This window comes from Parus major, chromosome 3 (genome assembly GCF_001522545.3).
Source record: "Parus major isolate Abel chromosome 3, Parus_major1.1, whole genome shotgun sequence".
Classification (NCBI taxonomy): Eukaryota; Metazoa; Chordata; class Aves; order Passeriformes; family Paridae; genus Parus; species Parus major.
The window spans coordinates 15,722,006-15,747,692 of NC_031770.1; the positions used below are offsets into that span (position 1 = coordinate 15,722,006).

Here is a 25,687-nt window from a genome sequence, read left to right on the forward strand (position 1 = left end):
TGCCTAGTAGGGTTTCATTCACTTTCCAGTGACATAAAGTGTGAGCCCCATCAGGCTCCCAGCCTCTTCCCCACCCTGAAGCCCTTGCAGTAAACAACATGAAAGCAAAAGGCCACACAGTCTGGGACTCCAGGTACTGGTTAATGTAAATGTTAGCATTGTTGCTAACTAGAGATCTGCTTGTGCTTTGAGTCCTCTTGCCTTTGCTTCGGAAACCTTAAAACTTCCAAAATGTATTTAATGTTTCTATTATTTCCTGGTATGGAGGAGGAAATGCGGAGCACTTGCAGGAAGATGTAGCTCTCTGAATCAGCAGCTTCAGGACAGATTATTTCTTTGAGTATAGGCGCAGGCAGAAGTGATTGGCAAGTTGGGGCCTGCTCTAGAAATTAGGGCATGCGACATTCAATGAAATCTTTTCATGCCAAAGGCCTTCTGTGTATTTCCCAACACACCCACAGAGATGCATTACAGGAATCTCTTCATATTCCCTCGGAAGGCAGCCACTTCCAGAGACTAGTCTGGCAGCTTTTTACAGAGGTGTTTTAGGATGAGCTGCAGTGAGGTATCCAGTACCCATCCCTTGCTTTTCATCATACCTTCTTGTCCTCTCTCCTTGGTGGCACCACCAGCTCCTCCCCTCGAGAGAAACTTGTTCAGATCACTGTTTTTCCATTCAGTCCCGCCTGTTTCCTCTCTGATACTCTTACCCAGCACCCTTCTCTCTCTAGGACACCATTACTCTCTGGGTCTCATAACAGCCACCCAACCCAGCTTTCCGCTTACTTTGTGTGTCCTCAAAGGGATGTGTCACTTCCCCCTCCCTCCCCTCATTTTCTTCCTCTGACCATGGGGTAACCTTCCTTCTCCTTTGCTCACAGCCATCTGTCACATTTGGTTAACACCTGCCCCTCCTGGCACATTCTCCCCCTCCAGTGTGGGCTGCCTGCTTGTTTCGCAGTGACATAAGTCTTCTTCCCTGGACTTGGAAGGGCTTTCAGGCAGGACATAGCTTAGTGAGACTAAGCCTCAAAACCCTCGTAATCAATTATAAAATTTTAAGTCATAAGCTTCCTGGAATCAGCATTCAATTAATTTCATCTCCCCAGAGCTGTTCCCTCTCTAGGCAGTCAGTGTTCAGAGTGTCAGCTGTCCTATCTTGGGATGTTGTTGTCAGACAATCAGAGCCAGTCTCCCATTTGACAGATAGGGACACTGCCATAAAACTCTGCCTTATAGAGTGGCACAATCTGGTAAATCTTTCATCTCTACACAACACCAGCTTTAGAAAGATGAGAGGGAAGCTCCCAATGACTAAAATTCATCAGGAAAGAGGTGAATTTCTAAAAGCAGCAACACGATTTACAGCAGTAATAACAGCAAGCTGTAAGATATCTGGTGCAAAGCAGCACCATATTTTTTCAGCACTTCTTGATCTGACTCATTCAGTCTTTCCATTCAATCCCCCCTGATCTCCACTACCACAGGACCTGTGGCTATGGTTCCACAAGACAGGAAATCAGTAGTATGCTTGCAACCAGTAAAAAAACAGCACAAACAAAACAAACCTAAACCAACAATCAGTGCAGCTACATGGTGAGAAGTGCTGAATCAGTGCATGCCCATTCCTTGCTGGTTTAAATTTGCTTTAAAATCTTACAGCCAGGCAGATTTTGTGCTGGGTCAGGTATGATCCATCTTCCCACAGTCAGCATAAAGACTGTATCATGCCTGATCTGACTTGACAGAATGTAATTGCATAATCCTGCCAGATCTTGGTGAAGTGAATGGTGCCAGGTATTCCAATGGTGCACAGACAAGAATTCATTAGCCCAGCCTGCCTTATGGAGTCTTGGTGGCAGGGTGTCTGCAAGAAGATTGTTTTCTCTGCAGGCTGGACCCACTGACAGTCCTGCTGACTTGTCAGCTTTGTGATAAGTCTGTTGAGTCCTTTTCATGCTGTCAGAAGGAAACCTGTCCCATGAAAAAAAAATCTGATAGAATAAAGATAGAATAAAATTGTTACTGTGTTCATCTTGTCCTCCTAGTACTGTATGATTTGGATTCATTTTCTTTTCACGTTCACCTTATCTGGAGGTTGTGGAAGAAGCTGCATCAGTGATATTAGAGAATGTTTAAATATGCAGCACATTTTTCAACAGGGATGCAAGTACAACAGACAGGAATTACTGAACAGCAAATTCTTCCCTTTACATTTCTGTCTGAACATCCCTGTAATAATGGTTTTGCATTAATGCAGTTTTGGCAAGCAGATGGCTTCCCGGCCACCCTGTAAATTCACAATAAAACCATGCTGAGTTCTGTGGACAGCTTCACCCATCCCTGAAACACTGCCAAAGCAGAGATAGTGACTGCCTGCTCTTGTGAGAGGCCTTAGCAACACCCTACAACACAGGGAGGCGTAGGGAGACATAACGCATTTGCAGTGGAATGAGCAAGGGACACCAGGAAAACTCCTAATTTGACTGCAGAGGAAGATCCATTCTTGGTCTAAGCTCACACAGTAATAAACTGCCAGAAAAAAGGGACAGGCCCAGTGTATCTGTGAAATGAAAAATGGGCCAGGAGGGAAGCAACCAAAGCAAGGCTATAATGCTTAAATTTAGTTACAGAATAAACCTCATGTTTTCAGCTGAACACCCCCAGCTCTGGCTGGAGCCAAGCAAAATGCCCCAAGTTTTCTGTGCCATTGAAGAGCCCTTCAAAAATGAAAGCTCCAAACTAAACATTAAAATATTAATGTAGGACCTTATTTTTAAACACCTTTATTAATAGCTTGCCCTTAGCCATTTGCACTGTCATCCTGCTATCTAAATGTTTTAGTAACAATCTACTCTATTATACACTAAAAACAACGCTAAAAAGTCAACCCCATGAATCACATCTGTAGCAGTTCTCTAGGCACTGTGTATGAAAACACCACTGCAGTCAGTGACTCCACATAGACAGTTGTAAACAGAGCCCTGTCCCACGTCATGCTGGGTGTTAAGGAGCTTTACAGCACTCAGGATAATTTTTCCCTCTTTTCCTCTATAGTGTTTCATCACTTAAGAACAGAATACACACACTTACACCTTGATTTTCCTGCCAGGTATGTCCATACAGAGGAATGCAGCTGTGATCAGTAGCACTGCACACACAAGGCTTGTTTCTTGCTCAGCTGGGCACTAACAGGGGAGGTTCCCCAGAGCCAGAGCAAGGAGGACATACAAGGGGAGGGGGTGGGTTGGGCTTTTGTCCCAGCATGGGGTGTAAATGAGTCCATGGTGATGTTTCAGAGCAGTCAACAGCAGGTGTTACTCTCCAGGGCTTTGTTCTCTCTTTAATAGAGATATGCAGGACAGCTGTCAGGAGAATATCTCTGAACAAGCAAAGAAGCCAGCAAAGAAAGTCTGCTAATCAATCTAGATACTTAATGAAGTCCACAGGGACATCCAAGACTCATTGTATGTTAGTGTAGCAGCTGGGAATGCACAAAGGGTCTGAGCAGATATTAATTTCCTTTTCTTGCTGGGTAGAGCAACATTTTTTTTTTTGTTAATAGGAAAGAGAGGCTCAGGAAATAGATACCTTCTAAGTGCTACTGTGGATGCAGGGTTGATACAGGATAAAAATCATGAGAGCTAAGCACCTAGAGATACTTTTGGACAAACCTTGAGATCCAGGCTAAGGGCAATCTCCCAAGTCCTTAGCTAATACCAAAACTACAATTACACTTTTTTTTCTATACCTCCTTTCTTTTAAATAATCAGTTCCCACTTACACGAAATCCCTGCAAGGGATGACTGTAAGGTGCAGACATTTGCCCCAACTCACCCTAGCCCCTATTAACACAACAGAGTGTAACAGTGACTGATCCTCTGCCGTCAGAGAGGAGCCATCCACACGATCTGTGACGGGACATCACTGTAGCATTACAAGGTAGCCTAGAGAGCATGACTGTTTTCCACTTGATTCTCCCAAGAAAAAGACTGGACAAAGTAGCTATAGTACAATTCAAACATGTGCCAGTTTGACAAGAAAACATCCCAGTCCATGAGATTTCACAAGGTTAAATGCACAAACATCTCCAAATAAAGTCACCCTGACTCACTGCTTCCATGATGAAAAAGCAAGCTGTGTAGCTCTGCATATGAAGAATAAACTGTCCTGCCATGCCAAATGACTTCCAGCCCTGGCAGAAGTGAACATAAAGTCTGTGTATCCTCTAGCAAAGTTTGAGGGGACATGGAAGGTCCCTGTTTGTACATCCATTGATCTGCTTGCAGAGGGACAGCTGACAGCCTGAACCCAGGCCAAGTGAAGTGAGGTATCAGCATCGACTTTGTCCTGCTGCCACTGCCCCCAGCACAGGTTAGGAAGGAGTCAGCATGCTGATCGTTGCAGCAGATTTGCAAATAGAGTAGTGGAGTAGAACTCCCTGCAGCCAGAACACCTGAGGTTAAAAAGCTGAGGTTAGCACCTAAGGTTAAAAAAGGCTGTTAATATCTGAAGCAGGATCAAGTTTATTTCAGTTTTAAAAAACTGATTTGTGACTGCATTTGGGGTCAGACACACAGACTGAGCAAGATACAGAGCTATCAATGTAATATATTAAATGCTCAGCAGGTCTTTGCCAAAGCTAATAATGATTCTAAATTCTCTGAAGTTCTGAGCATCAAATGAAGCTGAGCAAAGAGCCAGTGCCCAGCATTGCTTGCTCTTGTTAGAGGAGATTCATGTCCTAGTAAGCAGAAGGACACTGGTGGGACAAACATCTGGCTTTCATTTGAGATTTCTGTAGATCCCATGGAAGAGAACAGGGCAAAGTGTGCACATCCAAGAACTCACACCTCACATACCCACACTCTGCCACCCCCTTTTCCTGTAAGGAGCAAACTGTAGTTGACCAAAGCTGAACACTGCCCAGTAATAATAATTTGTAATTGTATAAAAGTTCTCAGTGGCAAAACGTTAATACCAATTTATCCAGATGAAGATAAAGTTCACACAGGCTTTACTCCTGACATGAGAGCCAGGATTTCACTCTAGTTTTCTTAATCAAGTGGAAGAAAAGGCCAGTGTGAAAAAACAAAGATCAGAGCTCAGGTATCCTCTCTTCTGTAGTTCCAGTCTAATGATGGGGACGCACTGGTTGCCCTCTAGGTTTTAGAGAGGACAGAAGAAAAAAAAAGGAAGAAGAAGAAAGGGGAGCAGGAGGAAAAAGCACCAAACTAATTATCATGTATTTATTCATGAAAGCCAAGATTAAAATAGTATATTAAAGGATTTGCATGCAAATAGCATTTGCTCTGTCCTGATTTCCCTTAACAAAGTGCAGCAGTCCGGTGACTCAGATAACCCCAAATGTCACACAGCATAGGAGAGCCTGACAGAGCAGGGGGAGAGAACCAACCAGTCTCTCACCAAGACTTTAAAGAAGGATAAAAAACAACACCACAGAGGTAGGAAAAAAGGTAATATTGTTGCTGTAATTACTATTGTTTTAGGGACTTCTCCACAAACTATTTATCTTGCCCTGTACTGGCTAGAGGTGGACCCAGTCTGACACTGAATCCATTGTCTTTAGTCCTGAGGCATGTGAAATTTGAACCCACCGTTCCTGGCCTGTGTCTGCCTCTGGTGTTCACAGCAATGCTGTCTGCTAAGCGTCAAGCTCTTGGCTAAGTGAACACAAATCATTTGGCTTTGTGCACATGCAGCAGGTATGACAGGATGATTACTCTGGTAAGGAAGGTTATTTGCATGCTGGGTTTTGAAATGGATGGGACAAACTTAGTATTGCACAACTAGACAAGACCTGAGATTTATTAAGCAGTGGAGATACACATCTCAAACCAGTCTGGGTGCACGCATTGCAATTACCCAGCTTTCTACAGCCTTTGTAGGCCATGCTGATGGCCAGTCACTCACAAGCTAGATCTCTCTTGTTGCCACATACAAGACTTCTGCAGTAGGAGTTTGAATACAGCAGTTGCTCCTTGTTGTGCATTTGAATGAAGATCTGGAGCACAAGTTCAAGACTTCTTTGGGTGACTTCTTAATGTGGGGAGGACAAGAGCTGTCCTAACTGTGTGCTGTGACTTCCACGTGAAGGACAGTGCCTCATCTCCTTATCAAGCTACCTGCTCTGCTGGGAAGACCACTTCCTTGCAAGATTACCCTCAGCTACAGATGTAGTTTGAGAATAGCAAGTAAGCTCTCTACTCCCATGTTTGCTGCATCTCTGCTCTTCCTCCTCCCCTTGCAGGTTATGACTTCGCTGCTGTACTAGAGTGGTTTGCAGAGCGGGTTGACCGCATCATTCTCCTCTTTGATGCTCACAAGCTGGACATCTCTGATGAATTCTCTGAGGTCATCAAGGCCCTGAAGAACCATGAGGACAAGATGAGAGTTGTTCTCAACAAAGCTGACCAGATCGAGACTCAGCAGCTGATGAGGGTGTACGGTGCCCTCATGTGGTCCCTGGGAAAGATCGTCAACACTCCCGAGGTCATCAGAGTCTACATCGGCTCCTTCTGGTCCCATCCGTTGCTCATCCCCGACAACCGCAAGTTGTTCGAGGCAGAGGAGCAGGACCTGTTCAGGGATATCCAGAGCCTGCCCCGCAACGCAGCCCTGAGGAAGCTGAATGATCTCATCAAACGAGCACGGCTGGCCAAGGTAGGTGATGGCATAGAAGCCCCAAGCATTCGGTTTGGGCTGTCTGCAGCATGCAGCCTGTGGAGAAGTGGTTTTGGCCAGTTCAGCTTGCAGAGCTGGTGGATCCTACTCTTTTTCTGTCCCATTTAACTCAGGCTCAGCATGTGAGCCCTTTGCCAATATGGGAAGAAAAACAACTCCTTTGGTGTGTCAATCATGGCAGGCCAGAGTGAGGAAGGTAACTACAGATCAAAGCAGGTAGCACTTGAAGGGATCTGGAAAGCAGTTGTTCTGTGATAGCAACTTACAATTAGGACCAATTCAGTGTATCAGAATCATACACCAAGGGAATTGATAAGCTCTAGGTCTTTTGCTTTAACTTTCTTAGCCAAGAGAGATATGTGGCTTAGATGGATGCAGAGGAGGTGGAGACTCACAAATGATAAATAAGCCTGTAGTAACCCTGAGTACTTGAAATAAACTGAAAGAAGTCCCTAAAAACACAGGAAAGAACCCCATGTCAATTGAGTAAAGAGATCAAAATATCCCTCAAAAGCATTCAGAGCAAGGGTCTTTAATTTCAAGAAGAAATGCTTGGTTTGCCATCAAAAAAAAAGCGAGAATATTGCTTAAGTTAAGGACTGGTATCCATACTAAAACATTGAACCTGTATGTTTGGACTGGAAAGGGACTGTTCCCTTGAAGGCCATGCCCAGTGGAAGGAAAAAAACAACCCACCACTCCCTCCAGAAAGTGCACATGAATGTCACTGTCTGTAAGCTCAGGACTACACCTTGTTTTCGCCTTGTCTCAGCCCAGCCAGAGCCAGAGCTGAGCACTTAGCACTGGAATAACAATCCATAGGTCCAGGCAAGCTGAGGAGCCGAGCTTGCCCTTCATGGTGAGACAAGATACAGTCAAGTCCTAGGCACAGACACTCTGCTGAGAAGAATTTTCTGATGTGCTATTTAACATTTGCCTTCATTTCAAATTAATTCCCTTCAGGTCCATGCCTACATCATCAGTTCCCTAAAGAAGGAAATGCCCTCAATGTTTGGGAAAGACAATAAAAAGAAAGAGCTTGTTAACAACTTGGGAGATATTTATGCCCGGATTGAACGGGAGCATCAGATATCACCAGGAGACTTCCCTAATCTGAGAAAGATGCAGGTAAGCAGTGGCATCCTGGCAAACATCCAAGGAAAGAGCATTAGAGTAACAGCAGGGAGTAGGACAGAGCCATGCAGACTTTGATTGTTGCCACCTGTGGGAAAAGCCTGCTGTAATGTTGAAATGTGCCTTAAAATATTTGCAGGCTATATTTGGGCATGAGCGCTTCTTACACATAGAGCTCATGTGGAGCTTTACATTCATGTCTCATATCTTTGCCTGTAACACTTTACAGCAAATAATTTCTTCTGGTTTTCTTTATTTTTAGTTCCAGGTTCCATCTGCAGATTTTTCAGGCCTAAGAATACTGTTAATTTATAATAGAAGGAAAGCTGTGTCCTGAAAAGGCTACTTAGGCCACGTTCCTCAAGAGCTGTATTTATCTTCTACTTCACTCTTTGTTTCTAGAAAGAGAGAAAGGAAGGTGTGAAAACTTAAAGCCCCTTTTCTATTTTAAGCAGAGAAGCAGGTTTTCTGTTGTGCAGACCTGAGACCTGGCCCAGTGTTCATGCAAGTCAAAAACTTCAAAGGACCTTGGATCAGAGCCTTGTATTGTACATTCAGGCAATGCTGGACACTGCTGCATTGCTGCGTGGCTTCAGTCCAAACAGAAACCTGTTCTGAGTTCTAGCTGTTGAAGTTGCTACTAGCTACCTATGGAAAACAGCATCTGCCTATTTTTTTTTCTTTTTGAAAATATACTTTCCCTGAGTTTTTGGGAGTGAGATCTATGGGGTGTATCCAATAGGAGATCTCCTTCACTGCTTGTTAAAATGTGTGTTAAAAAAACCTATCAATTCAGTTGGAGTGAATAATGCAGATTTAATGAGTAGAGGGTGAAAGGTAAAACTGTAGGTCTTTCTGCATCTAGAAGAGAGCTCTTTGCAGGCCCTGCTCAAAGCCCTTTTGCTTAGCTGTGAAATTACAGAATCTGAGCCATCCTGTAAAGACATGCCCACCACCTCTTACAGATGTGCTGTTGTCTTGATGGCATCTGAAAGATGCACTGCATGATGATGAGTCTTTTGCAAGGTGGAATCTCCTTCCCAGAGTGCAGAAGGGGGAGAGAATGTAAAGCACTGGTTGGAGGATGTAGCAAGAGCACACAACCAGTTTGCCTTGAACTATTTGGTCATTTTCTGTAGGACTTAAGGGAGGATTAAATTAAGAGCGAGGCTGGCCAGGGAAACCCCATCCCATGCTGAAAGCAGGGCTGTCAGAGGAAGGAAGGCCAAGCTCCCCACTCCTCAGCAGTAGCAGGGTTTTGTGAGCCAAGCAGCAAACAGGCATCCCACTGTACACTGTACACCATTATTCCACCACACACGGCCATGTCGCTCACCTCTTGCTGTGTTGTCCCATTTTAAGGATCAGTTGCAAGCCCAGGATTTTAGCAAGTTCCAGCCTCTGAAGAGCAAGCTGCTGGAGACTGTGGAAGACATGCTGGCCAACGACATCGCCCAGCTCATGGTGCTTGTCCGCCAGGAAGAGTCCCAGCGGCCAACCCAGATGGTGAAGGGAGGAGCCTTCGAGGGCACCTTGCACGGTCCCTTTGGCCACGGCTACGGAGAAGGTGCCGGAGAAGGGATCGATGACGCCGAGTGGGTGGTGGCCAGGGACAAGCCCATGTACGATGAGATCTTCTACACACTCTCGCCTGTCGATGGTAAAATAACTGGTGCCAATGCCAAGAAGGAGATGGTAAGGTCTAAGCTGCCCAACACCGTGCTGGGCAAGATCTGGAAACTGGCTGACATCGACAAAGATGGCATGCTGGATGATGAGGAGTTTGCCTTGGCGAATCATCTCATTAAAGTCAAGTTGGAGGGTCATGAGCTGCCAAATGAGCTCCCTTCCCATCTCCTCCCTCCATCCAAGAGGAAAATAACAGAGTGAAAGGAAGGTTACAGAGGAGAGGGAAAGGGAAGGGGAAAATAAAAGATCTAGAAAAACATGTTTACTTAAATTATACCTTTAGATGTGAGATCACGTTTGGATTTATACCTACTTTGCTGTATGAAGAACAAAATCTAAAGCAGAACAAAAAAGTCCGATCCTTCATGATAATATGCAATTAACTCTTCCAGTGTGCTGTCCCTGCTTTCTAATGTGTAGTCTGTAAATATGAAGGTAAAGAAAGATGTTGCAAACTAGGAGACTCTGTTAAGCAAGAGTAGAAGAAAACCTGAAGTGGGCTGCATTTTTGGAGAGTGGAATAGGCACTAATAGAAATCTGCTAACTGCCAGTATCACTCCTGAGCTTTGGCTGCACCTTCTGCCTTTTAATGGGTCTTGCAAAATTCAGGAGACTAAGAAACCACAAGGTCTTCAAGCTATTGGCCAAAATAAAGAGCATTTCCTAATTAACATAAGCCCAAACTGAAATACTGAACACCAGAGTTAAGAGCTTTAGGAACCTCGATGCACCGTTAAGATGCAAATTTTACAAACGTTCCCCTATCCTTAAAGAAAAATACATCAATAAAATCTGAAAGAACTCTAAACTGGGCAGCTGGAGTTCCTCATTGTTCACTGTGGGATAGGCACTCGAGAGTTCCCAGTCATCACCACCTCCCATTCAGTCCCCAGGGGAGATTTGTTCTGCAGGCATGGCCAAGAGACCCGCACCCCAGGGGAAGCAGAGGGAGGGGGCCCTAGAGGTGGACATCAGGTGGGTTGGAAGGGAGGAGCACCACTTCCAGGCTCACCCAACATTTCACAGCCAGTGGGTAGTGTTTGCTCTTTGAACAGTGGTGGTGTCCGTGATTCCTGTGAAGTGACGTGTTTGCTCTCATCGTGCACAGTGAAAGCCACAAGGCCCCATTCTCACTGTACAGGTACAAACCCCACGCTGTCAGGTGGATCCATCACAAGGGCAGAACACACACGGGCACTGGGCAGAGCTTGCTCTGCTCTGTGCCTCCACAAACCTAGCCGAGATGTCAGCCTTCACACATGCTCCTCACCACACAGTAACACTTGATCCCCTCCAGAACTTCTACCCTGAGCCAAGAGACCTTCCCCACTTCTTTCGTGCTCTATGAATTTTTTTTGTTTTCAAGACCCAATTTTAGCAGAAATCCCTCAATTTCCTATTTCATTGCCTAAACACACATGTGCGCGCACACTCTTCTGGTTTTTGTTGTTGCTTTGGAGCAGTGTGTTGTTCCAATCCTGTTGTCACTTTATATAAGCTGAGCTCCTACTGTGATGAAAAACCAAGATAAGTATAACTTATTTTATATCTCTTGTGTTCATATTATATAGAGAAATATATTCTGTGTATGTAGGATGTGCTTATTGCAGTACATTTATCACTTGTCTTAAAAATTAATGCATTAACCTTTTTTGTACCCTGGTCCTAAGACATTATTAAAAAAGAAAGGCCAGATCTGTCTACTTCTTTATATAGCAAAATGAAATGCAGCTGAAAAGAAAAAAAAAAAATAAAAAATGCTCATTTCTAAGTGCAACAAAGGGAGGAGATTATCCTCATGAACATTCCCAAACATGCATTTACAGATCAGCCCAGCTGGACTCGGGTGTGCACAGATGAATGACTGGTTGACATCTGCATGACATCTCTCTTGGCAGTCTAATCACAACCTCCATACTTTGCCAAAGCAAGAGGAATTTTACCCGTGTTTCACCTTGTTCAATGTAGGGGAGAGGTAACAACCACATTTCAGTAGAAGAAATAATATATTCAAGGAGTTTCTTCCTGTCAGTCTCAGATGAGAATGCTACAAATTTATCAAAATCTGGAAAGGATGCAAAAAGCCTCAGTCTTAAATTTTACTTCATTCTTTCTTTTCTGTAGATGTTCATGACAGTGATAGTTATCCCCAGAGTCACAGTGAAAGGCATGGAGTAAGACAAGGAGAGCAGTTAGGATAGTCCTGGGGAAGCACTTGGCGAGAGGGTGTGAGCTGTGGTAGTTGGCAGAGTTTCCATTTAGCATCTGTACAGGATGAGAGAGGGGTGAGAGGAAATCATAGGGTGGAGAGCAAAAGCAATAAATGCAAATTGAGGGAAAAGCCAGCAGACTGTGTCATTGCAGTTCAGCTGCCCAATAACCCCAAGTTTAATTGTCATCACAATACACATCTGCTAAGGTTGTTCAGGTCTTCCTGAGGAATTTGTATCCATTGGACTCCAGCTAAGGCTGAGTAAAGCACTGTGAATCCATCCTCCATCTGTGTGGGCACAGCTGTCTGATGGCCACTCATACAGCACATTGCTTGTAACAGTCTCATCATGCTGAAATTTAACTCCTTGAAAAGCAGAACATTACTGGTTCTCTCAAAGGGGACGGGAGAAGGTGAGGCCTAGTAGTCTCATCTTCCCTGTACACTCCACCAAGGTGCTCAGGTAGGCAAAAATTCATTCTAACAGCAATTAAACAGCTTTCAGGGACCTTTGTGCCTGATTGTGCATACAAGTTCACAAGCCAAACCACTGGCCTGTGGTAGGTAGTAGGTTAGTTACCAGTGCCTGTCTGCTGTTTTGCTTTAGACTGATCTCAAAGAAGGGCTGACTGTTACACAGGAAACAGATTTCCTGTGTTGCTGGTAGCAGCAGTTACCCCCACACCACGGCTGGGGTATGCCAGCACATTCCACAGCTCCTGCCTGCTCTCTGCACCATGCTCCTCTCATCCCTGTGCCAGCATCTCCAGATGTTCCCACAGGATTCACCCAGAAGGGCCAGCAGGACAGCGGCACAGAGAGCTCTGCCCACACAGGTCAAGCGTGCGAGGCGCCACCGCAGCGCTGCCACGTGGGGGTTTGCTCTCAACACCCCTCAGGAACCACTGGCACTGTCAGAGCGCAGCTTCCCCACTCGTGCTGGGGACAGAGGGAAAAACACCACCAGCACTCCGCTGACAAAGGCACTGTCACTGAACGGCATTGCACCGGGGTATGCCAGCAGGGCAGGAGACAAAGCAGCCCTGCTACAGAGGGAACAGGACAGCTGCTAGGGAGGCTGTGTTTCCAGAGAGGGCAGGTTATGGATGGTCCACTTGAGTCAGATAACTTTATCCAGCACATTTCACTTTTGCTAAGCTCTTCAGGAACTTAAAAATAAACAACAACCAAACAATCCCATTAAAACACCAAAAACCAACATTAAACCTCAAACAGCCTGACATTCTCTGTATAAAAATACATGGAGTCCTGTCTCTCTACTATGGCCATGCATGTATTCCTCCATCCCCTTCCCAGATAGCAGCTGAAAATGCACACACCACTTTTGTTTTGGTTTTTTTTTCCCTTTTCCAAGTTAAGACTCCTGGGCAATCCCAGTCACCTGTATTGTTTCCCACATCTGTGGAAGGATATGATTTCCCAAGCCCACCAGGACTCCGGGCACTGCACGCAGGCCTCCAGCCAGTGCATGTTCCTGCCAGTTCACAGAGCCACACTCCAAAGGCAGTTATCTGTGTCCAACAGTGCTTCCTTTTTCCAAGAGCAGTTCTCAATTACCGAACGAGATTTCCCCAGGAGGTTATACAGAGGAACCGATTCATTTGCTCTGTCTGTGGGTGGGGGATTTTATCATGTGAACATACCACTGCCATTCCTCTGATCTTCTCATGTCCTTCTCTACCCATCCTCACACAGAAGAGCTTTTACAAGGTCAGGAGAAGAAAAAGGTCTTTTTTTTTTTTTTTACCCTTCCAAGTAGGAACTGCATTTGGTCTTCTCTCTGGGAAGGATCTAGAGCAGAAACATCTGAACCTACATGCTATATGGGCTAATATATGAGTTTTTTGAAAATTAAATTCTCTCTACTGTGGAACATGACAGGCAGATTAGATCAACAGTGCTATACAACCATTTATTTGAAGGGAAGGATAATAATTACACTAAGTTCCCTGAATAAGGCTTCACAGGAGGCATGTAGCTTAGCAAAAGGCAATTACTTCTGGGAGCTGGAATTTAGCCAGCATGCTGAAGTTCAAAGGGATTTTTAATCAAATAGAAAAGGTCAGAATCAGTTTTTCCATCACCTTAAGTTCCAACACAAACTTCATACAACAATGAAATTCAGATTCAAGTCTGGAAATTGTTCTTTTAAGTTGCTCTCCTTTATTATTCCTCAATGCTTTGTCCATATGACAGCAGCCTTTAGTTAGTGACCAAAAGTTATGGGTTGTTTGACCTTACAGAGAGGGACAGTGTTCCTACAAGCACAGCTGGAACCATGGGCAAGCTCCTCTAGAAGATCACCTCAGATCACGCTACACCTCTTACAGCATTGATAGTTTCCACCTCTGCCATTGTTTATCTTGTGTTTCTTTTATTATAGAGAGAAGCTGTGGCTCCACATTCAGGCTTTGGTAAGTGAGGAGACAATAGACTATTTAAGCTCTTCCTAGATGCACAAGTCCTCAAGTCCTTCAAAGCCTGACAGATGGGTGGGAACACTCATGAAGAACAGCACTGAATTACTCCAGAGGAGCAGCTTGGTATCATCCAAGTTACTTTTGCGGAGTTTTTCAAAACATAGCATAGCATCTATTATTTTCTGGTCTTTCCCTTTCCTTCCTTGTGCTTATGAGTGTTTCCCTCCTCTTCCTAGCCTGTTCAAGGGTGGGGGAAAAACAAGGCTTAGTTTGGAATCTCAACATGCTAAGAAGTTGAAGGCTAGTGCAGGCAAGTCAATTGCTGTGTGGCTTTCCAGCTCCTCTAGGCACTGCTGATGGAGTAACAAATCCAGTATTTACAGCAGGCCTTTAAAACAATTCCTCAGTGCCTGAAGGGAGAGAAATCCCTGCTGAGTACAGCACACGTCGTCCACGGCGTGCCCGTTCCACTGAGCCCTTCGCTGTCAAACAGTGCACGAGTTGCTAGGTTTGAAACGGGCTCCTCTCCAGCTGCTTACGTGTCCTGTAAACAGCCGTCAGCCAGGCCTCCATTAATGTCTGCAGAAGATGTGAACGTGGGAGATATTTATAGGCCTTGGATTAGATCGCCCTCCTTGCCCGGGCATTGCGCAAACAAAGGGCGTGTGTGTGGAATTCCTCTCCTTACGCCGCACAAGTTCACTGCAAGCAAATGCCAGCTCTCTCTGGACAGCTTTCACCCACCACCCTACACATTTATTAGCAAGATGAGGATCACAGAAACTCCTTATAAGGTGATGGTAGCACAGAGGCCAGTAGGAAGCACAGCTCCCAGGGAAAGCTCTCTGGCCATTTTCTGACCCCCTTCAACCAAGAGTTTTCAAGGCAGAGTTTCAGCAGCATTTTTCCTCAAGTTAGTGATAAGGTATCAAAATTAAGCATTTGCTACCTGTCTGCCTACCATGTTTATACCATTCACAAAGCAGACTAGGAGGAATTCCCTGCATCCTACCAGCTTTAAAGCCTCCATGTCCCACAGCACAGGCTTATCCACTTGTATCAGAAATGCAGTGTAGCTGCAGTTCAAGGTGGCAGCTCACAGGTATGTTTTCAGAAGCAGTATTGCTCCCCAGTTAGGATTTCAATCCCTCAGTAAAGAGTTCCTTCATAAGCCCAGTTGGGAATTTCAATTCTTCTGCATGCACAGGAAGGTGATAAGCAGCTTAAGCTTCCATACCAACTAACTAGCACCCCTCAATCTGGTTCTATCATGGAACAAACCCTTAGCAAACTAGAGAACTTGCACCATTTACCACCAAGGGAGATTACTTCTCTAATTAATATAATCTTTGATGACTCATCATGCCAAAGGAATAAAAACAGACCAATGATCATCTCTGCCAAGAAATTACAGCTTGCAAACTAAATTATAAAAAGAACTGGTGGCATTTTTCCCAGGCCCCACCAGCAGCCATGAACATAAAATAGCAAAGCACACCTAAAGCTCTTCTTCCTTCTCACCTAAGCAAGCTTTCACTCTTCCTCCTGAAATTAAGCAGCCTTGGAAGGGGAGAGGAAGTGATCTACTGGTTACCATTTAATGCTAGTCTAGAGCTTTATAGGCTGCTGAGGGGCAATAGACTTCCAGTGACTGGAAGAACAATCAAAAAAGAAGTTTTACTGGCCAGAGATGTCTTGCAGGTACAGGAACAGAGGTCTTTACAAAAAAAGAGTCATGCAAGCAGTGAACGTCAACCCCAAGTCTCACAGGAAGCGTTAATCAAAAAAACCCATGTGGTTCAAGTACTGATGACACACTGGGACCTGGTTTTTAAGGCCTAGTTCAAACCTGCTTCAGCCCGAGGCAGGCAGTACGTGGCATTCCCAGCAATCAGCTCTCCAGACAAGTATTCTGCCTTACCAGCTGTAGCCATCACATACAGCAATGCTATGCAACACAAGGGACTGAGTGCCTCAAACACCCAGGCCCACTGTCGCTCTATTAGGAACGGCTGGAAGAGCAGCACAGACTCTCTAGGGAGTAGATTAGGAGAAATTCTCGTAGTTTATTACTTCAGGTCTGTTTTATAGACTGATACGTGGAAAGTATAGAAAGGAAACTCTTATTGGTTAGCAATACCTAAACAAACATTACCATCATTGGTCAGTGGGGTTCACCACCCCCCTGACTTTCTCTTGCAAAGAAAACAAGCAACAGAGAAACAACACCTGCAAGGCTGTTTTCTGTCTTTGAGGATTGTTTTGAATCCTCCTTATGAATTCCCAGGCTACTTTCTCAGGCTGGACTGAGAAAGCTATGTGGCCTGTAATTTCTACAGGCTCTCTGTTTCAGAGTTGGCATCCACAGCCCACAGCAACCAAACCATAGTCCATGGATCGAACACTCCCACATCTGTCTGTGCAACCATGTGACCTTTATGGTGGTGGGGTTTTGCAGGGGTTTTGGGTTTTTTCCCCCCCTGTAAGCACTTCACAAAATGGAGACTGATGAGGCAGTGAGGTATGGCAGCAATACTTTCCTTTGAGCTCTGCTGATCAAATTGCTCCAGCCCTTTCCATGCAGTATTTTCCCAGCCTCAGAAACTCTGCTCCCCTTATCTGTGAGGACAGAGGACTCTGCCAAGCTTCAAGCACAGCTCTTCAGCAGAGCAGCAGAGAAAAGAGACCACATGCTGCCTATGAAGTGGCAAAGCTTAGGTTTGAACAGCTTTTTCCTCCTCCTCCATCCTCTACACAGCTGAGTCAAACCCCAGAAGCACCACATCATCTCAGGCTTGGTAGCATTTCAGTACAGACCCAAGGGCAGAGTTTCACATCTCTCTTGAGAACCTGGAAGGAACAGTGTTGGGCCTTGGTTGTGGCTTTTCTCAGACATTCTGCTTCTCAAGGTCACTCTTTGTCCTTCCTCTCCCACAAGGGCTTTGGGGAAGCACAAATCTTCACCCAACATGCACCGTGGGAGGGAGGAAGAAAAGTGCTTATGATGACAATCCAGAAGCCTTTCTAGATAGGCAAGAGTGTGGTTGCTTGTTCTGTAGCCTCTGGAAAAAGCCAGTCCCTGCAAGGTCCCAGCAACACAGCAGAGGTGGCTTCCCAGCACAGCCCTTGACAGAAGCTGACAAAGGTGCAAAGAGGGTCCCAAGGGTTGAGAGGTGGGACTGGAAAACATGGGAAACCTGCTAGAAGTTGGCCAAGGTGCCATGTCTACACGTCCAAGGCAGGCTGGTGCAACTAGATCTGTGCCTTAGTGGAGGGCCTGACCAACCTTCCTGGAGAAGCTGCTCTCCCACAGCAGGAAACATGGATGTCTCCTTCACAAGGGAGACAGAAAAGCCCTGCAGAGCATGGATGATAAACTGCTAACGTGACAAACGAGGACACGATGTCCTTTCCGCCTGCTCCTCTCCCAGCCCTGGAGAGATCACTTAAGGTCACTAATATTTCTAATGATCTGCTTCCGATGGGTCTCCTCACTCATTTCACTCCATTTCACAGAAATAAAGGCAGCCTGGCTGTCTTTCACTGCTTCCTTTCAGGAGGACAGAGGGGAACAAAAGCCAGCACAGTCCTGCCGAGAGCCACAGGCCACCGTTACAGCCCAAAAGGCACGCGCCGGCTCCAGCCCTTTCTGTGGTCCCCAAAGGGAATTCAGTCAGCCAGCTTCTCACTGCCTTGTGAATGTCAGAACTGTGATTTACATGGAAAGGCTGCCAAAGTTGGGACAATACAGGGCTGGTGGGCTCACCTTGGCCACTGGGAGACCCCCTGGGAAAAGAGGAAGTTCAGACTGTCTTCCCACCATCTCTAGAGCTGGTCAGAGGCAGCCCATTTTTCCCCTTTAGCTAAAGAAATGCCTTTTAAGGACGCTACTACCCTGGTTGGAGGTTTGCAATTCTGCCACCAAATGTGTCAATGAGCTTACAGCATTAATTATTCTTGAGGCACCTCAAGACATCAGATGCAACCTCATCACCTGCTCCAAAGTCCTTTGCTGGGAGGACAAGGGAGGTGAGCACCTCCTGGCCCTACAAGAAGCTGCTGACTCCAGCAGGAGTGAGCAGCCAAGAGGCTGTTTCCAGAGAGATGGGCTGCTGTTATCAGCTCCCCAGAGATGAGTGTGCAAAATACCTGGCATATCATACTCCTTGGATCATTTGTATTCAATTGTATATCCAAGAGGGAAGGGGCGGGGGAAAGAGGCTCTTGACTTTTGTCCAGGAAAAGGAGATAAGGTACAAGGAGAGGAAGAGTGATTTTTTACAGCCCTAGAAAATAGCTATTGACTTCCTAATGAAGTGCTAGTGCAAACACTGAATGTAGTCCAATGAGTAAGAAAGGCCACTGGTTACTGGGTTTCAGAGAAATGTTTTCCAATGCCCTATTAGAAAGATAAGTGCATATTGAAGGAGAAAAATGGGTTCACATACCACTGCAGTCAGGATGCTGTACTTTTCTGTATCAACAATGGTTGGCCAAAGACTTCAAGCAATCATGGAACAACCTCATTTCCCAGAGGAGTGGGACACAGAGTGCTCTGCGTTTAAAACAGTTATTTAAAAACTGGAGGGTCAAAAAAACAAAGAGGGTGAATCTGTGAATTTAAAAGATCTGTTTAAGAGAGGGATGTCAGCCCAAAAGCCAAGAGGCATAGCCAGGTTTCAAAGTGCACTCACTGTCTGTGATGAGATGGAAGCATGGAGATGATTCACCTCCCTGATGTTGGTTTCATGGAGACTCTTCCAGCCACAAGGCAGCCCAAGAAACGCATTGGTTCCCCAAAAAAGCATCAGTCTCCATACTCCCAAAGCCTGATCCCATCATGATGTGTTTCTAAATGCAAGGCCAGAGCCCATGGAAATGAGCTCTGCATCATTGGTGGTGCACAGTGAACTAACCCAGGACCTATCGCAGCTCCTCTGCACAGCCCTGTTGCCAAAATGCCTTTAAGAATTTGGTCATGGGTTATGCACTCAGAAATCATCTTTTCTCTTCATGGCCCAGAAACCCAGCTTTCCAGACAAAAGTTTAATGCTTATTTTTAAGCAAAAGAGATTTGCCAGCACAAACTAAGAGATAAACAAGCACTTTAGTCAGCAGTCAACGTGACAAACACGATAACCTGGCAGCAGCACTGCACTTCCTTCTCCACATCATGCCTGCTCCATACAGCTTAGGGGACACAAAATGCCTCTGATGGAAAGATCCCCATTGTGCTGGGTGACTACAGGAATGACAGCAATCCTTAATGCACTAGAATAGACATGCCAGGGCACAAAAGGCAAAATAAAATGAAACAGTGGGCCAGGAGCCAACACAACCACCTGGCAGGTTTGGGATATGAGCTCCTGCTCTCTCTGCATAAAGTGCATACACACAGAGTTTTCAGATACATCTTAATACATTGCATAACACTGTTCTCTCTATTTTTAAATCCAAAGACACTTTGCAGGAACACAGTTTTTAAAGAAATTATTCTGGACATTAACAAGTGCTCTGTGTTGGAGATGGGCACACCAAAACTGGGACACAAAAGAGAACCAGACAACCCCCTCTGACAGGTTTTAGATAATTTTTTATATGATTTACACAAAGACACCTGCACACATTTAGAATTCAAGCACACAGACCTCGATAAGGCAATAATTTAGAAATTCCCCTGCCAAGACGTTACGTATTATCCCAAGTCCCTCGATTACTTCTGCTGAATAACAGTCACTGAACACTAAGCCTGTGCATTTTTTGAAGATACGGGTTTGCTTTTTCCTGATCCAAATACAGAACAAAAACAGGATCATAATTTACCATAGAAGACAATGAAAATCTTATCGTTGTAAATATATGTAGTGAGATAATACAAATCCTGTTCCTTGGTATTTCCCCTCCACCCTCTATTCCTACCACTACTCCTTCCAGCTTTAGGGCCTCTCCCCTGCTTGCATGGAAGATTGACGCCCATCTTAAAGCCATAAATTACTCACAAACAGCTACTGAAAGTAGCAATGACCGTAGGGTAACACTTCCACAAAGCAATAGAGCTTCCTGGCAAGCTGATAAGAGTTTCCTGTTTTGAGTCTTGGGTTGGGTTTTTTTCCCTCTGATAAAAATTTGACTCTCAAAACATCTCAGAAAGGAAGGACTGACAGAATTTTTTTCTCCTCCTCCTCCCCTAAACATGTTGTGTTGCAAAATTTGTTCTCTTTTGCTGAATGTGAAATGAGGACCAGGTTCAAGAAACTCAAGTGCACCAGCTGAGACAGCAGGTGAGAGAAGTACATGGAGTCCTTCCCCGCCTCAGGATGATGGACTGGCCTTGGAGCTCACTTTTAGTCCTGCCCTGCGCTCTCGCCTCTCAAGTTCTGCATTTTGCATTCTGGCAACACTCAGAGTTTCCATCACAGGCAAAACTCCCCAGAATCTCCAGGGACACAAGCTCTGCATTTACCCCTCTTGCCTCATGGTGGTATTACCCCTGTCACCCCTGGGCACCTGTGCATGCCTGAGGAGAGTGACCAGATGGGCAGGTTGTTCTGCTTAGGGCCAACCTGCCCTGTGTCATGTGCAGGACCTCAGACACAGGTTTGCATCTGACACCCCAAAGTCCCCAGAGAGCTCTCCTGACACGCTGTGTTGATAGCAGCCCGTGTTTGCAGCAGCCCAGGGGTCCTGGAGGCCTCCATGGGAAGCCCACTCCTTTCCTCATCCCAGGGCACCTCCTGCACCTGCTGTTCCAAATTTCTGGGGTCAGATCATAAGTTCAGTATCTGGGACAAACAGACTGTATAAAATTCAGGAATAGTCTCTTTTACCCCTTCCCTGTGGGTGCTGTCCTTGCTCAGGAAGCCTCTCACCCGAGGGGTTTTGGCAGAGGATTCACTCACATACCACTCCCCATCCCAACCCAAAGGTGTTCACGGGTACCTTTCTTTTCGCTGGCCCCACATGCCTCTCTTTTTCAGAGATAAGAGAAAAATCATTGCACAGGCTTGATACAACATCAAAAGGCATACACGATATTCCCCAGGAGCACCACAGTACCACACAGGATTTTAACATTTAATCCCCCAAAATCACCTCATTGAAAGAGGAACAGCCAGAAAATATAGTCCACTGCAGAAAATGAAATAAAAATAACTTTAAATGCTCTATTTGACCTCTCGTATGTAGCCCCTACCAGCAGGAAGGACAAGGACCAGGCTAGAGCCCCCCAGCTTCTCCATAATAAGAGCAGCCTGGACAGTTTTTACAGTGACTGTGAAGGGGAAAAACAGCAAGGTGATGTTTTACAGCACAAAACCTTTTAAGACTAAGCAAGTTAATTTTACGTGGTGAAGTTCAAATTAGATTGCACCCTGTGGAGGAAGAACAGCCAGTGTTTTCTTCCAAATCAGATGGGGCATCATTTCACATCACTTCTCCTTTAAGCCAAATTTCACCACTTCATCTTACGGTAAATGGCAGAAGTGGGAAGCACTTACACAACAGAGCGGAGATCACAGACCTGCATTTCTGGGGGCCTTTCAGACATTCACTTTCCATGCAAGCCAACTGCCTTCATTTACACACAGGGCTGCCCAAGACAATTTAACTGCTTGCCCACATTAGCTGGCAAGGCTGAGAGGGACTCCCCACATATATCCCTTCCAGCACATGAAAAGAAAAGCAAACAATGCTGCAACATTCAATTTCAAGACGTGCAACCGTCCAGGACAACCACAAACAGTAGCAGTGTGAATGCTACTCGACCTTCTCCCAAAACCAAAAAGCCATCTTCTAAAAATGACACCACAGCTGAGACAGCCCAGGCAATTCCCTCTAGCCCCAGATACTCAGGAGTATCCATAACCATCACCAAATGCTTTCTCTTCATTCACCCTCTTTCACCGTCTCCAATTTCCCTACCTGTTCTCCAGGGACTGTTCCCTCTAGACAGCCTGGCTCTCAGCAGCAACCCAATACCACCATTCTCCATCCATCCTTTTAAACCTTCCTGTAATTTCACTGAGTTGGAGGAGACCAGCTCAGGTGAAAGAAATTCTGCTCTCAAACTCATATGCACCTAAGAAGCCAACACCCAGCTAAAGCACCTGCAGTGGTCTGGCTAACTCAGGCTGTTGTGTTGAATATTTGCTGGGATTTGCTTTCCTGATGGAGGTTGAAAATGCCCTCAAATAGTTATTCCAAGCAAACAATCTTTTACAACATATTTTGCAGCCAAAGGCTCAGAGTGAACCTTTGTTGCAGAAAAATAAGCAGACAGGAGGTAGGTTGAAAAAACACACACACACTCACACATAAAATGTCAGTGTGATCAGCCAAGAGATCTGCACCTCATGATTCATTTTACCCAGTGATTTTTCTGGATCCAGTTTAATTGCTTTTTGGAAGCCAAGCAAAATGCCTTTTGGTCCGAGGTCCAACACAGAAAAGTCTGAAATGAGCTGCCTTACAGAAATGCTGACCAATTGCCATCAGGGCCACATAACTTGTGGGATTTGTCTCAGTGCCATCCTGTGCCACAGAGCTGGTGAAGCTGGTGCAGCCCAGAGGAGAGCTGCAAGCGTGGCTTCAGCTGGCAAAGGCCTGAGATGTCGAAGAACAAAAGCATGGCTGCAAATGGGCTGCATTTGTTGTACAAATCACAGTGGTAATGAAAACACACAGCCACAGCGCTGTTCTTGGCAGTCACTTTTCAGTGTTGGGTTGCAGGAAAGGAAGAGGTTTGGGGACTGTGGCTTAGGGCTCGTTTCATTACTACAGATCCCAGAGAACTTTGTAAAGCAATGCTCAAATCCAGACCAGATGTACCAGTTCATCCCCTTTGGGGAAGCAGACCCAAAGCTGGAAACTCAGTCAAGACAGATCCTCATGATGCATCAGTACATCTTGTGGTACCACCTGGATGCAGAAATTTTGGTCAGAGAAAGGCCTGGGCTGGGCACAGGGCAGTGAAGCTGACAGGGCAGTGAGAAACTGAAGGATTTGGCTCACTTGCCCAGGGCACAGACCTTGGCCACTGCACTGATCCAAGGTGATTTATTTAAGCCACACTCACAGAGCTCACTGAGAGGAGAAAAGCCACACAGCAGAGCAGATCCCACTGAGAGCAGTCAGGGACATCAGGATCCTTCTTGTTCACCATCAGATTCTCGATCCAGGGAGTGGCAGGAGCCAGCCATCAGAGGAGAAGTTCTAGGTTTAATTTTAGCCACAGAGCATATATTTCCCTTTTATTTTTATTCTGAACTTCATGTAAAAATAGGATTTCCTGCTGCCTGATAAGGGATTCCTGTTTTTGCGGCAGGTCTGCCTTCTTGGGAAGCCGGTGCCTATGGGGTTATGGATGGGCGCTTCAAAGCACAGCAGCCCAGCTGAGGGGGTAGCTGGGACAGCATTTGGGATTTACATTGTTCCTGATCACCTTCAGGGAAAAAATAAAGCAGTTGTGCCCCCCTCCTTCGATGAATCACCACCAAGTTTAGCATTCCGGAACTCTGTTTTGGAAAATCTCTATTTGCCTACATATTTTTAGTAGGGGGAGTTTGGGTTTGCATCCTTCCCAGGTAGATTTTTACCAGTTTGCCAGGCTCCAGGGAGGCGTATCCTGCTTTGCGAGCCTGGTCATCAACCGGGAGATAAATATAAGCACAGAACAGTCATTCCTCCCATCCTTCCCACTCCCCCATGACACAGCTCCCACATTCCCCAGCACACCCACGCTCCCCAGCAGCCCCTGGAGCTGCAGGGAGGAGCAGCACGTGTGGACCTGCCCCGAGGGGCTGCTCCCCACCTCTGCCTGCGCTCTGCTGGACACGGGAGTGTCACAATCTCAAGACAGGCTGTTTCAAGCCCGAATGCCAATAATTGTCAGTCTCCTGTAACGCAAAGGCATCGCTCTTCTCAGTTACATCTGCCCTGGGGGAAAACACACACCAAAAAACTTACTCCAAAGTCACCAGGGTGATTAGGAAAGCAAGAGCACTGGCAAGGGCTCTGCTGCCCACTGGCTCTTATTTTCTCCTTGCCAGCTTTTCTCTGTGACCAGGGAAAAAGTCCTCAAGTGCTAAAAGGAGATGTGCCAAGTGGAACATGAAAAGGAATTCATGCATCTGCCTAGTGCTGAGCAGAAGTTTCCCTCAACCCCCAGCAAGCCATTCTTCTTGGCAAGTGAGCAAAAGGGAGTGAGAGTTTTCCTTGCAAAGAGGAAAAGTGCATGTTTTTTTCCTTTTAAGAATAAATCTTGATTCTCTCATGGGGCAGTGGATATCAAAAATGTGGCTGTCAGGCTGAAAGCAGCTTTGGCTGCAGCCCATCCCCAAGACACCCTTTAACATTGCAGGGAGCTGTCAGAGAGGCACAGGCCAGAGAGGCTTCCTTCCTCCTCCCTTTGGATCCAACGGGGCTGTTCCCAGGGACCTGACCTCACCATGTGAAAAGATTTAGAAAATCAATCTGGGCAAGGACAGCCCAGTAAAGAAATGTCCCTCTAGGTCAGCCTGAGAAATAGCACTGCTCTACTGCCCAGGGCAGGGGGCAAGAGCTGTCTGTGCTGGGGCAACTCGAGTCTTCAGAATGGAAGGATGCGTTCTGCAACCATGGGAAGCTTCATGCTAACTCCTCCATGAAACAGGGAAAGTGCAGCCACTGGTCTGACCCCCACATGGACATCTCAGCCCAGTTCCCAGGCTCATTGCCACAGAGCTGCAGCACATTGGCATGCACACAGGCTTTAGTCCTCTTTCTAAAAATGATTTGTCCTGGTACAAAAGTTGAAATATTTGACTTACACAAGAGCAAATGTTGAAGTGCCAGAGAACCACCACTGCATCACTTTTATTAATCAATGGAAAAGGGAAATGTAAGCTTTCTAACAAGGCATTAAGAGCTGTTTCTCTTGTGGCAGTGCTCTACAGCCTGTGAGTTTCCAGCCCAGCACCCTACAATGCTGTGATCAGAGGCAGGACTGAGCCTGCCAGGGACAGAGCTCTCTGAATTTATACCAGGGGTATTTATAGAGGCAGCTGGCACTGGCAGCTCTCCAGGGACACCAGCATGGTCTTCTGCAAAGGGGCTGCTGGAGATGCAGTAAGAGAGTGGGAATGTGCTGGAGCAACACCAAATCACCAGCCAAGACTCAAAAAAAGCCTCAGGAGTACCCAAGAGCCAGGTCTCAGGGGCATTTCAGTGCTCTGCTCCAGTTAAACCCCATGGGCTGGGCACCACTCCCACACTGATGCCAGCACTCAGCTGGTGAAAGTATTGTTGAATCATCTGTGTTGAAAAAGACCTTTAAGATCATCGAGTCCAACTCGATTAATCTGCCACTGCCAAGGCCACCATTAAACCATGTCCCTAAGGGTCACATCCACATGACATGGATTCTGCAGAACCTTCCCACCTCTTCACTGCTGGCTTGCCCTCCCTCAGAGGCTGACGCAAGTGGTGGATGCCTGCCTGAGGGTGTTTTACTTAAGGGAGCCACCTCTC

General features: G+C 45.9%; 1 protein-coding gene across 1 annotated transcript in view; it reads left to right on the top strand.

Annotated features, from left to right (window-relative positions):
- The window catches only part of EHD3 (EH domain containing 3), a 30,279-nt gene extending 19,057 nt beyond the window's left edge, over positions 1 to 11,222 (top strand). The window contains exons 4-6 of the mRNA XM_015622623.1: positions 6,272 to 6,684; positions 7,669 to 7,833; positions 9,202 to 11,222. Coding sequence (XP_015478109.1) covers positions 6,272 to 6,684; positions 7,669 to 7,833; positions 9,202 to 9,729 — 1,106 coding nt within the window. The 3' untranslated portion in view covers positions 9,730 to 11,222. The remainder of the gene's footprint in view (positions 1 to 6,271; positions 6,685 to 7,668; positions 7,834 to 9,201) is intronic.
- The last annotated feature ends 14,465 nt before the right edge of the window (positions 11,223 to 25,687 follow it).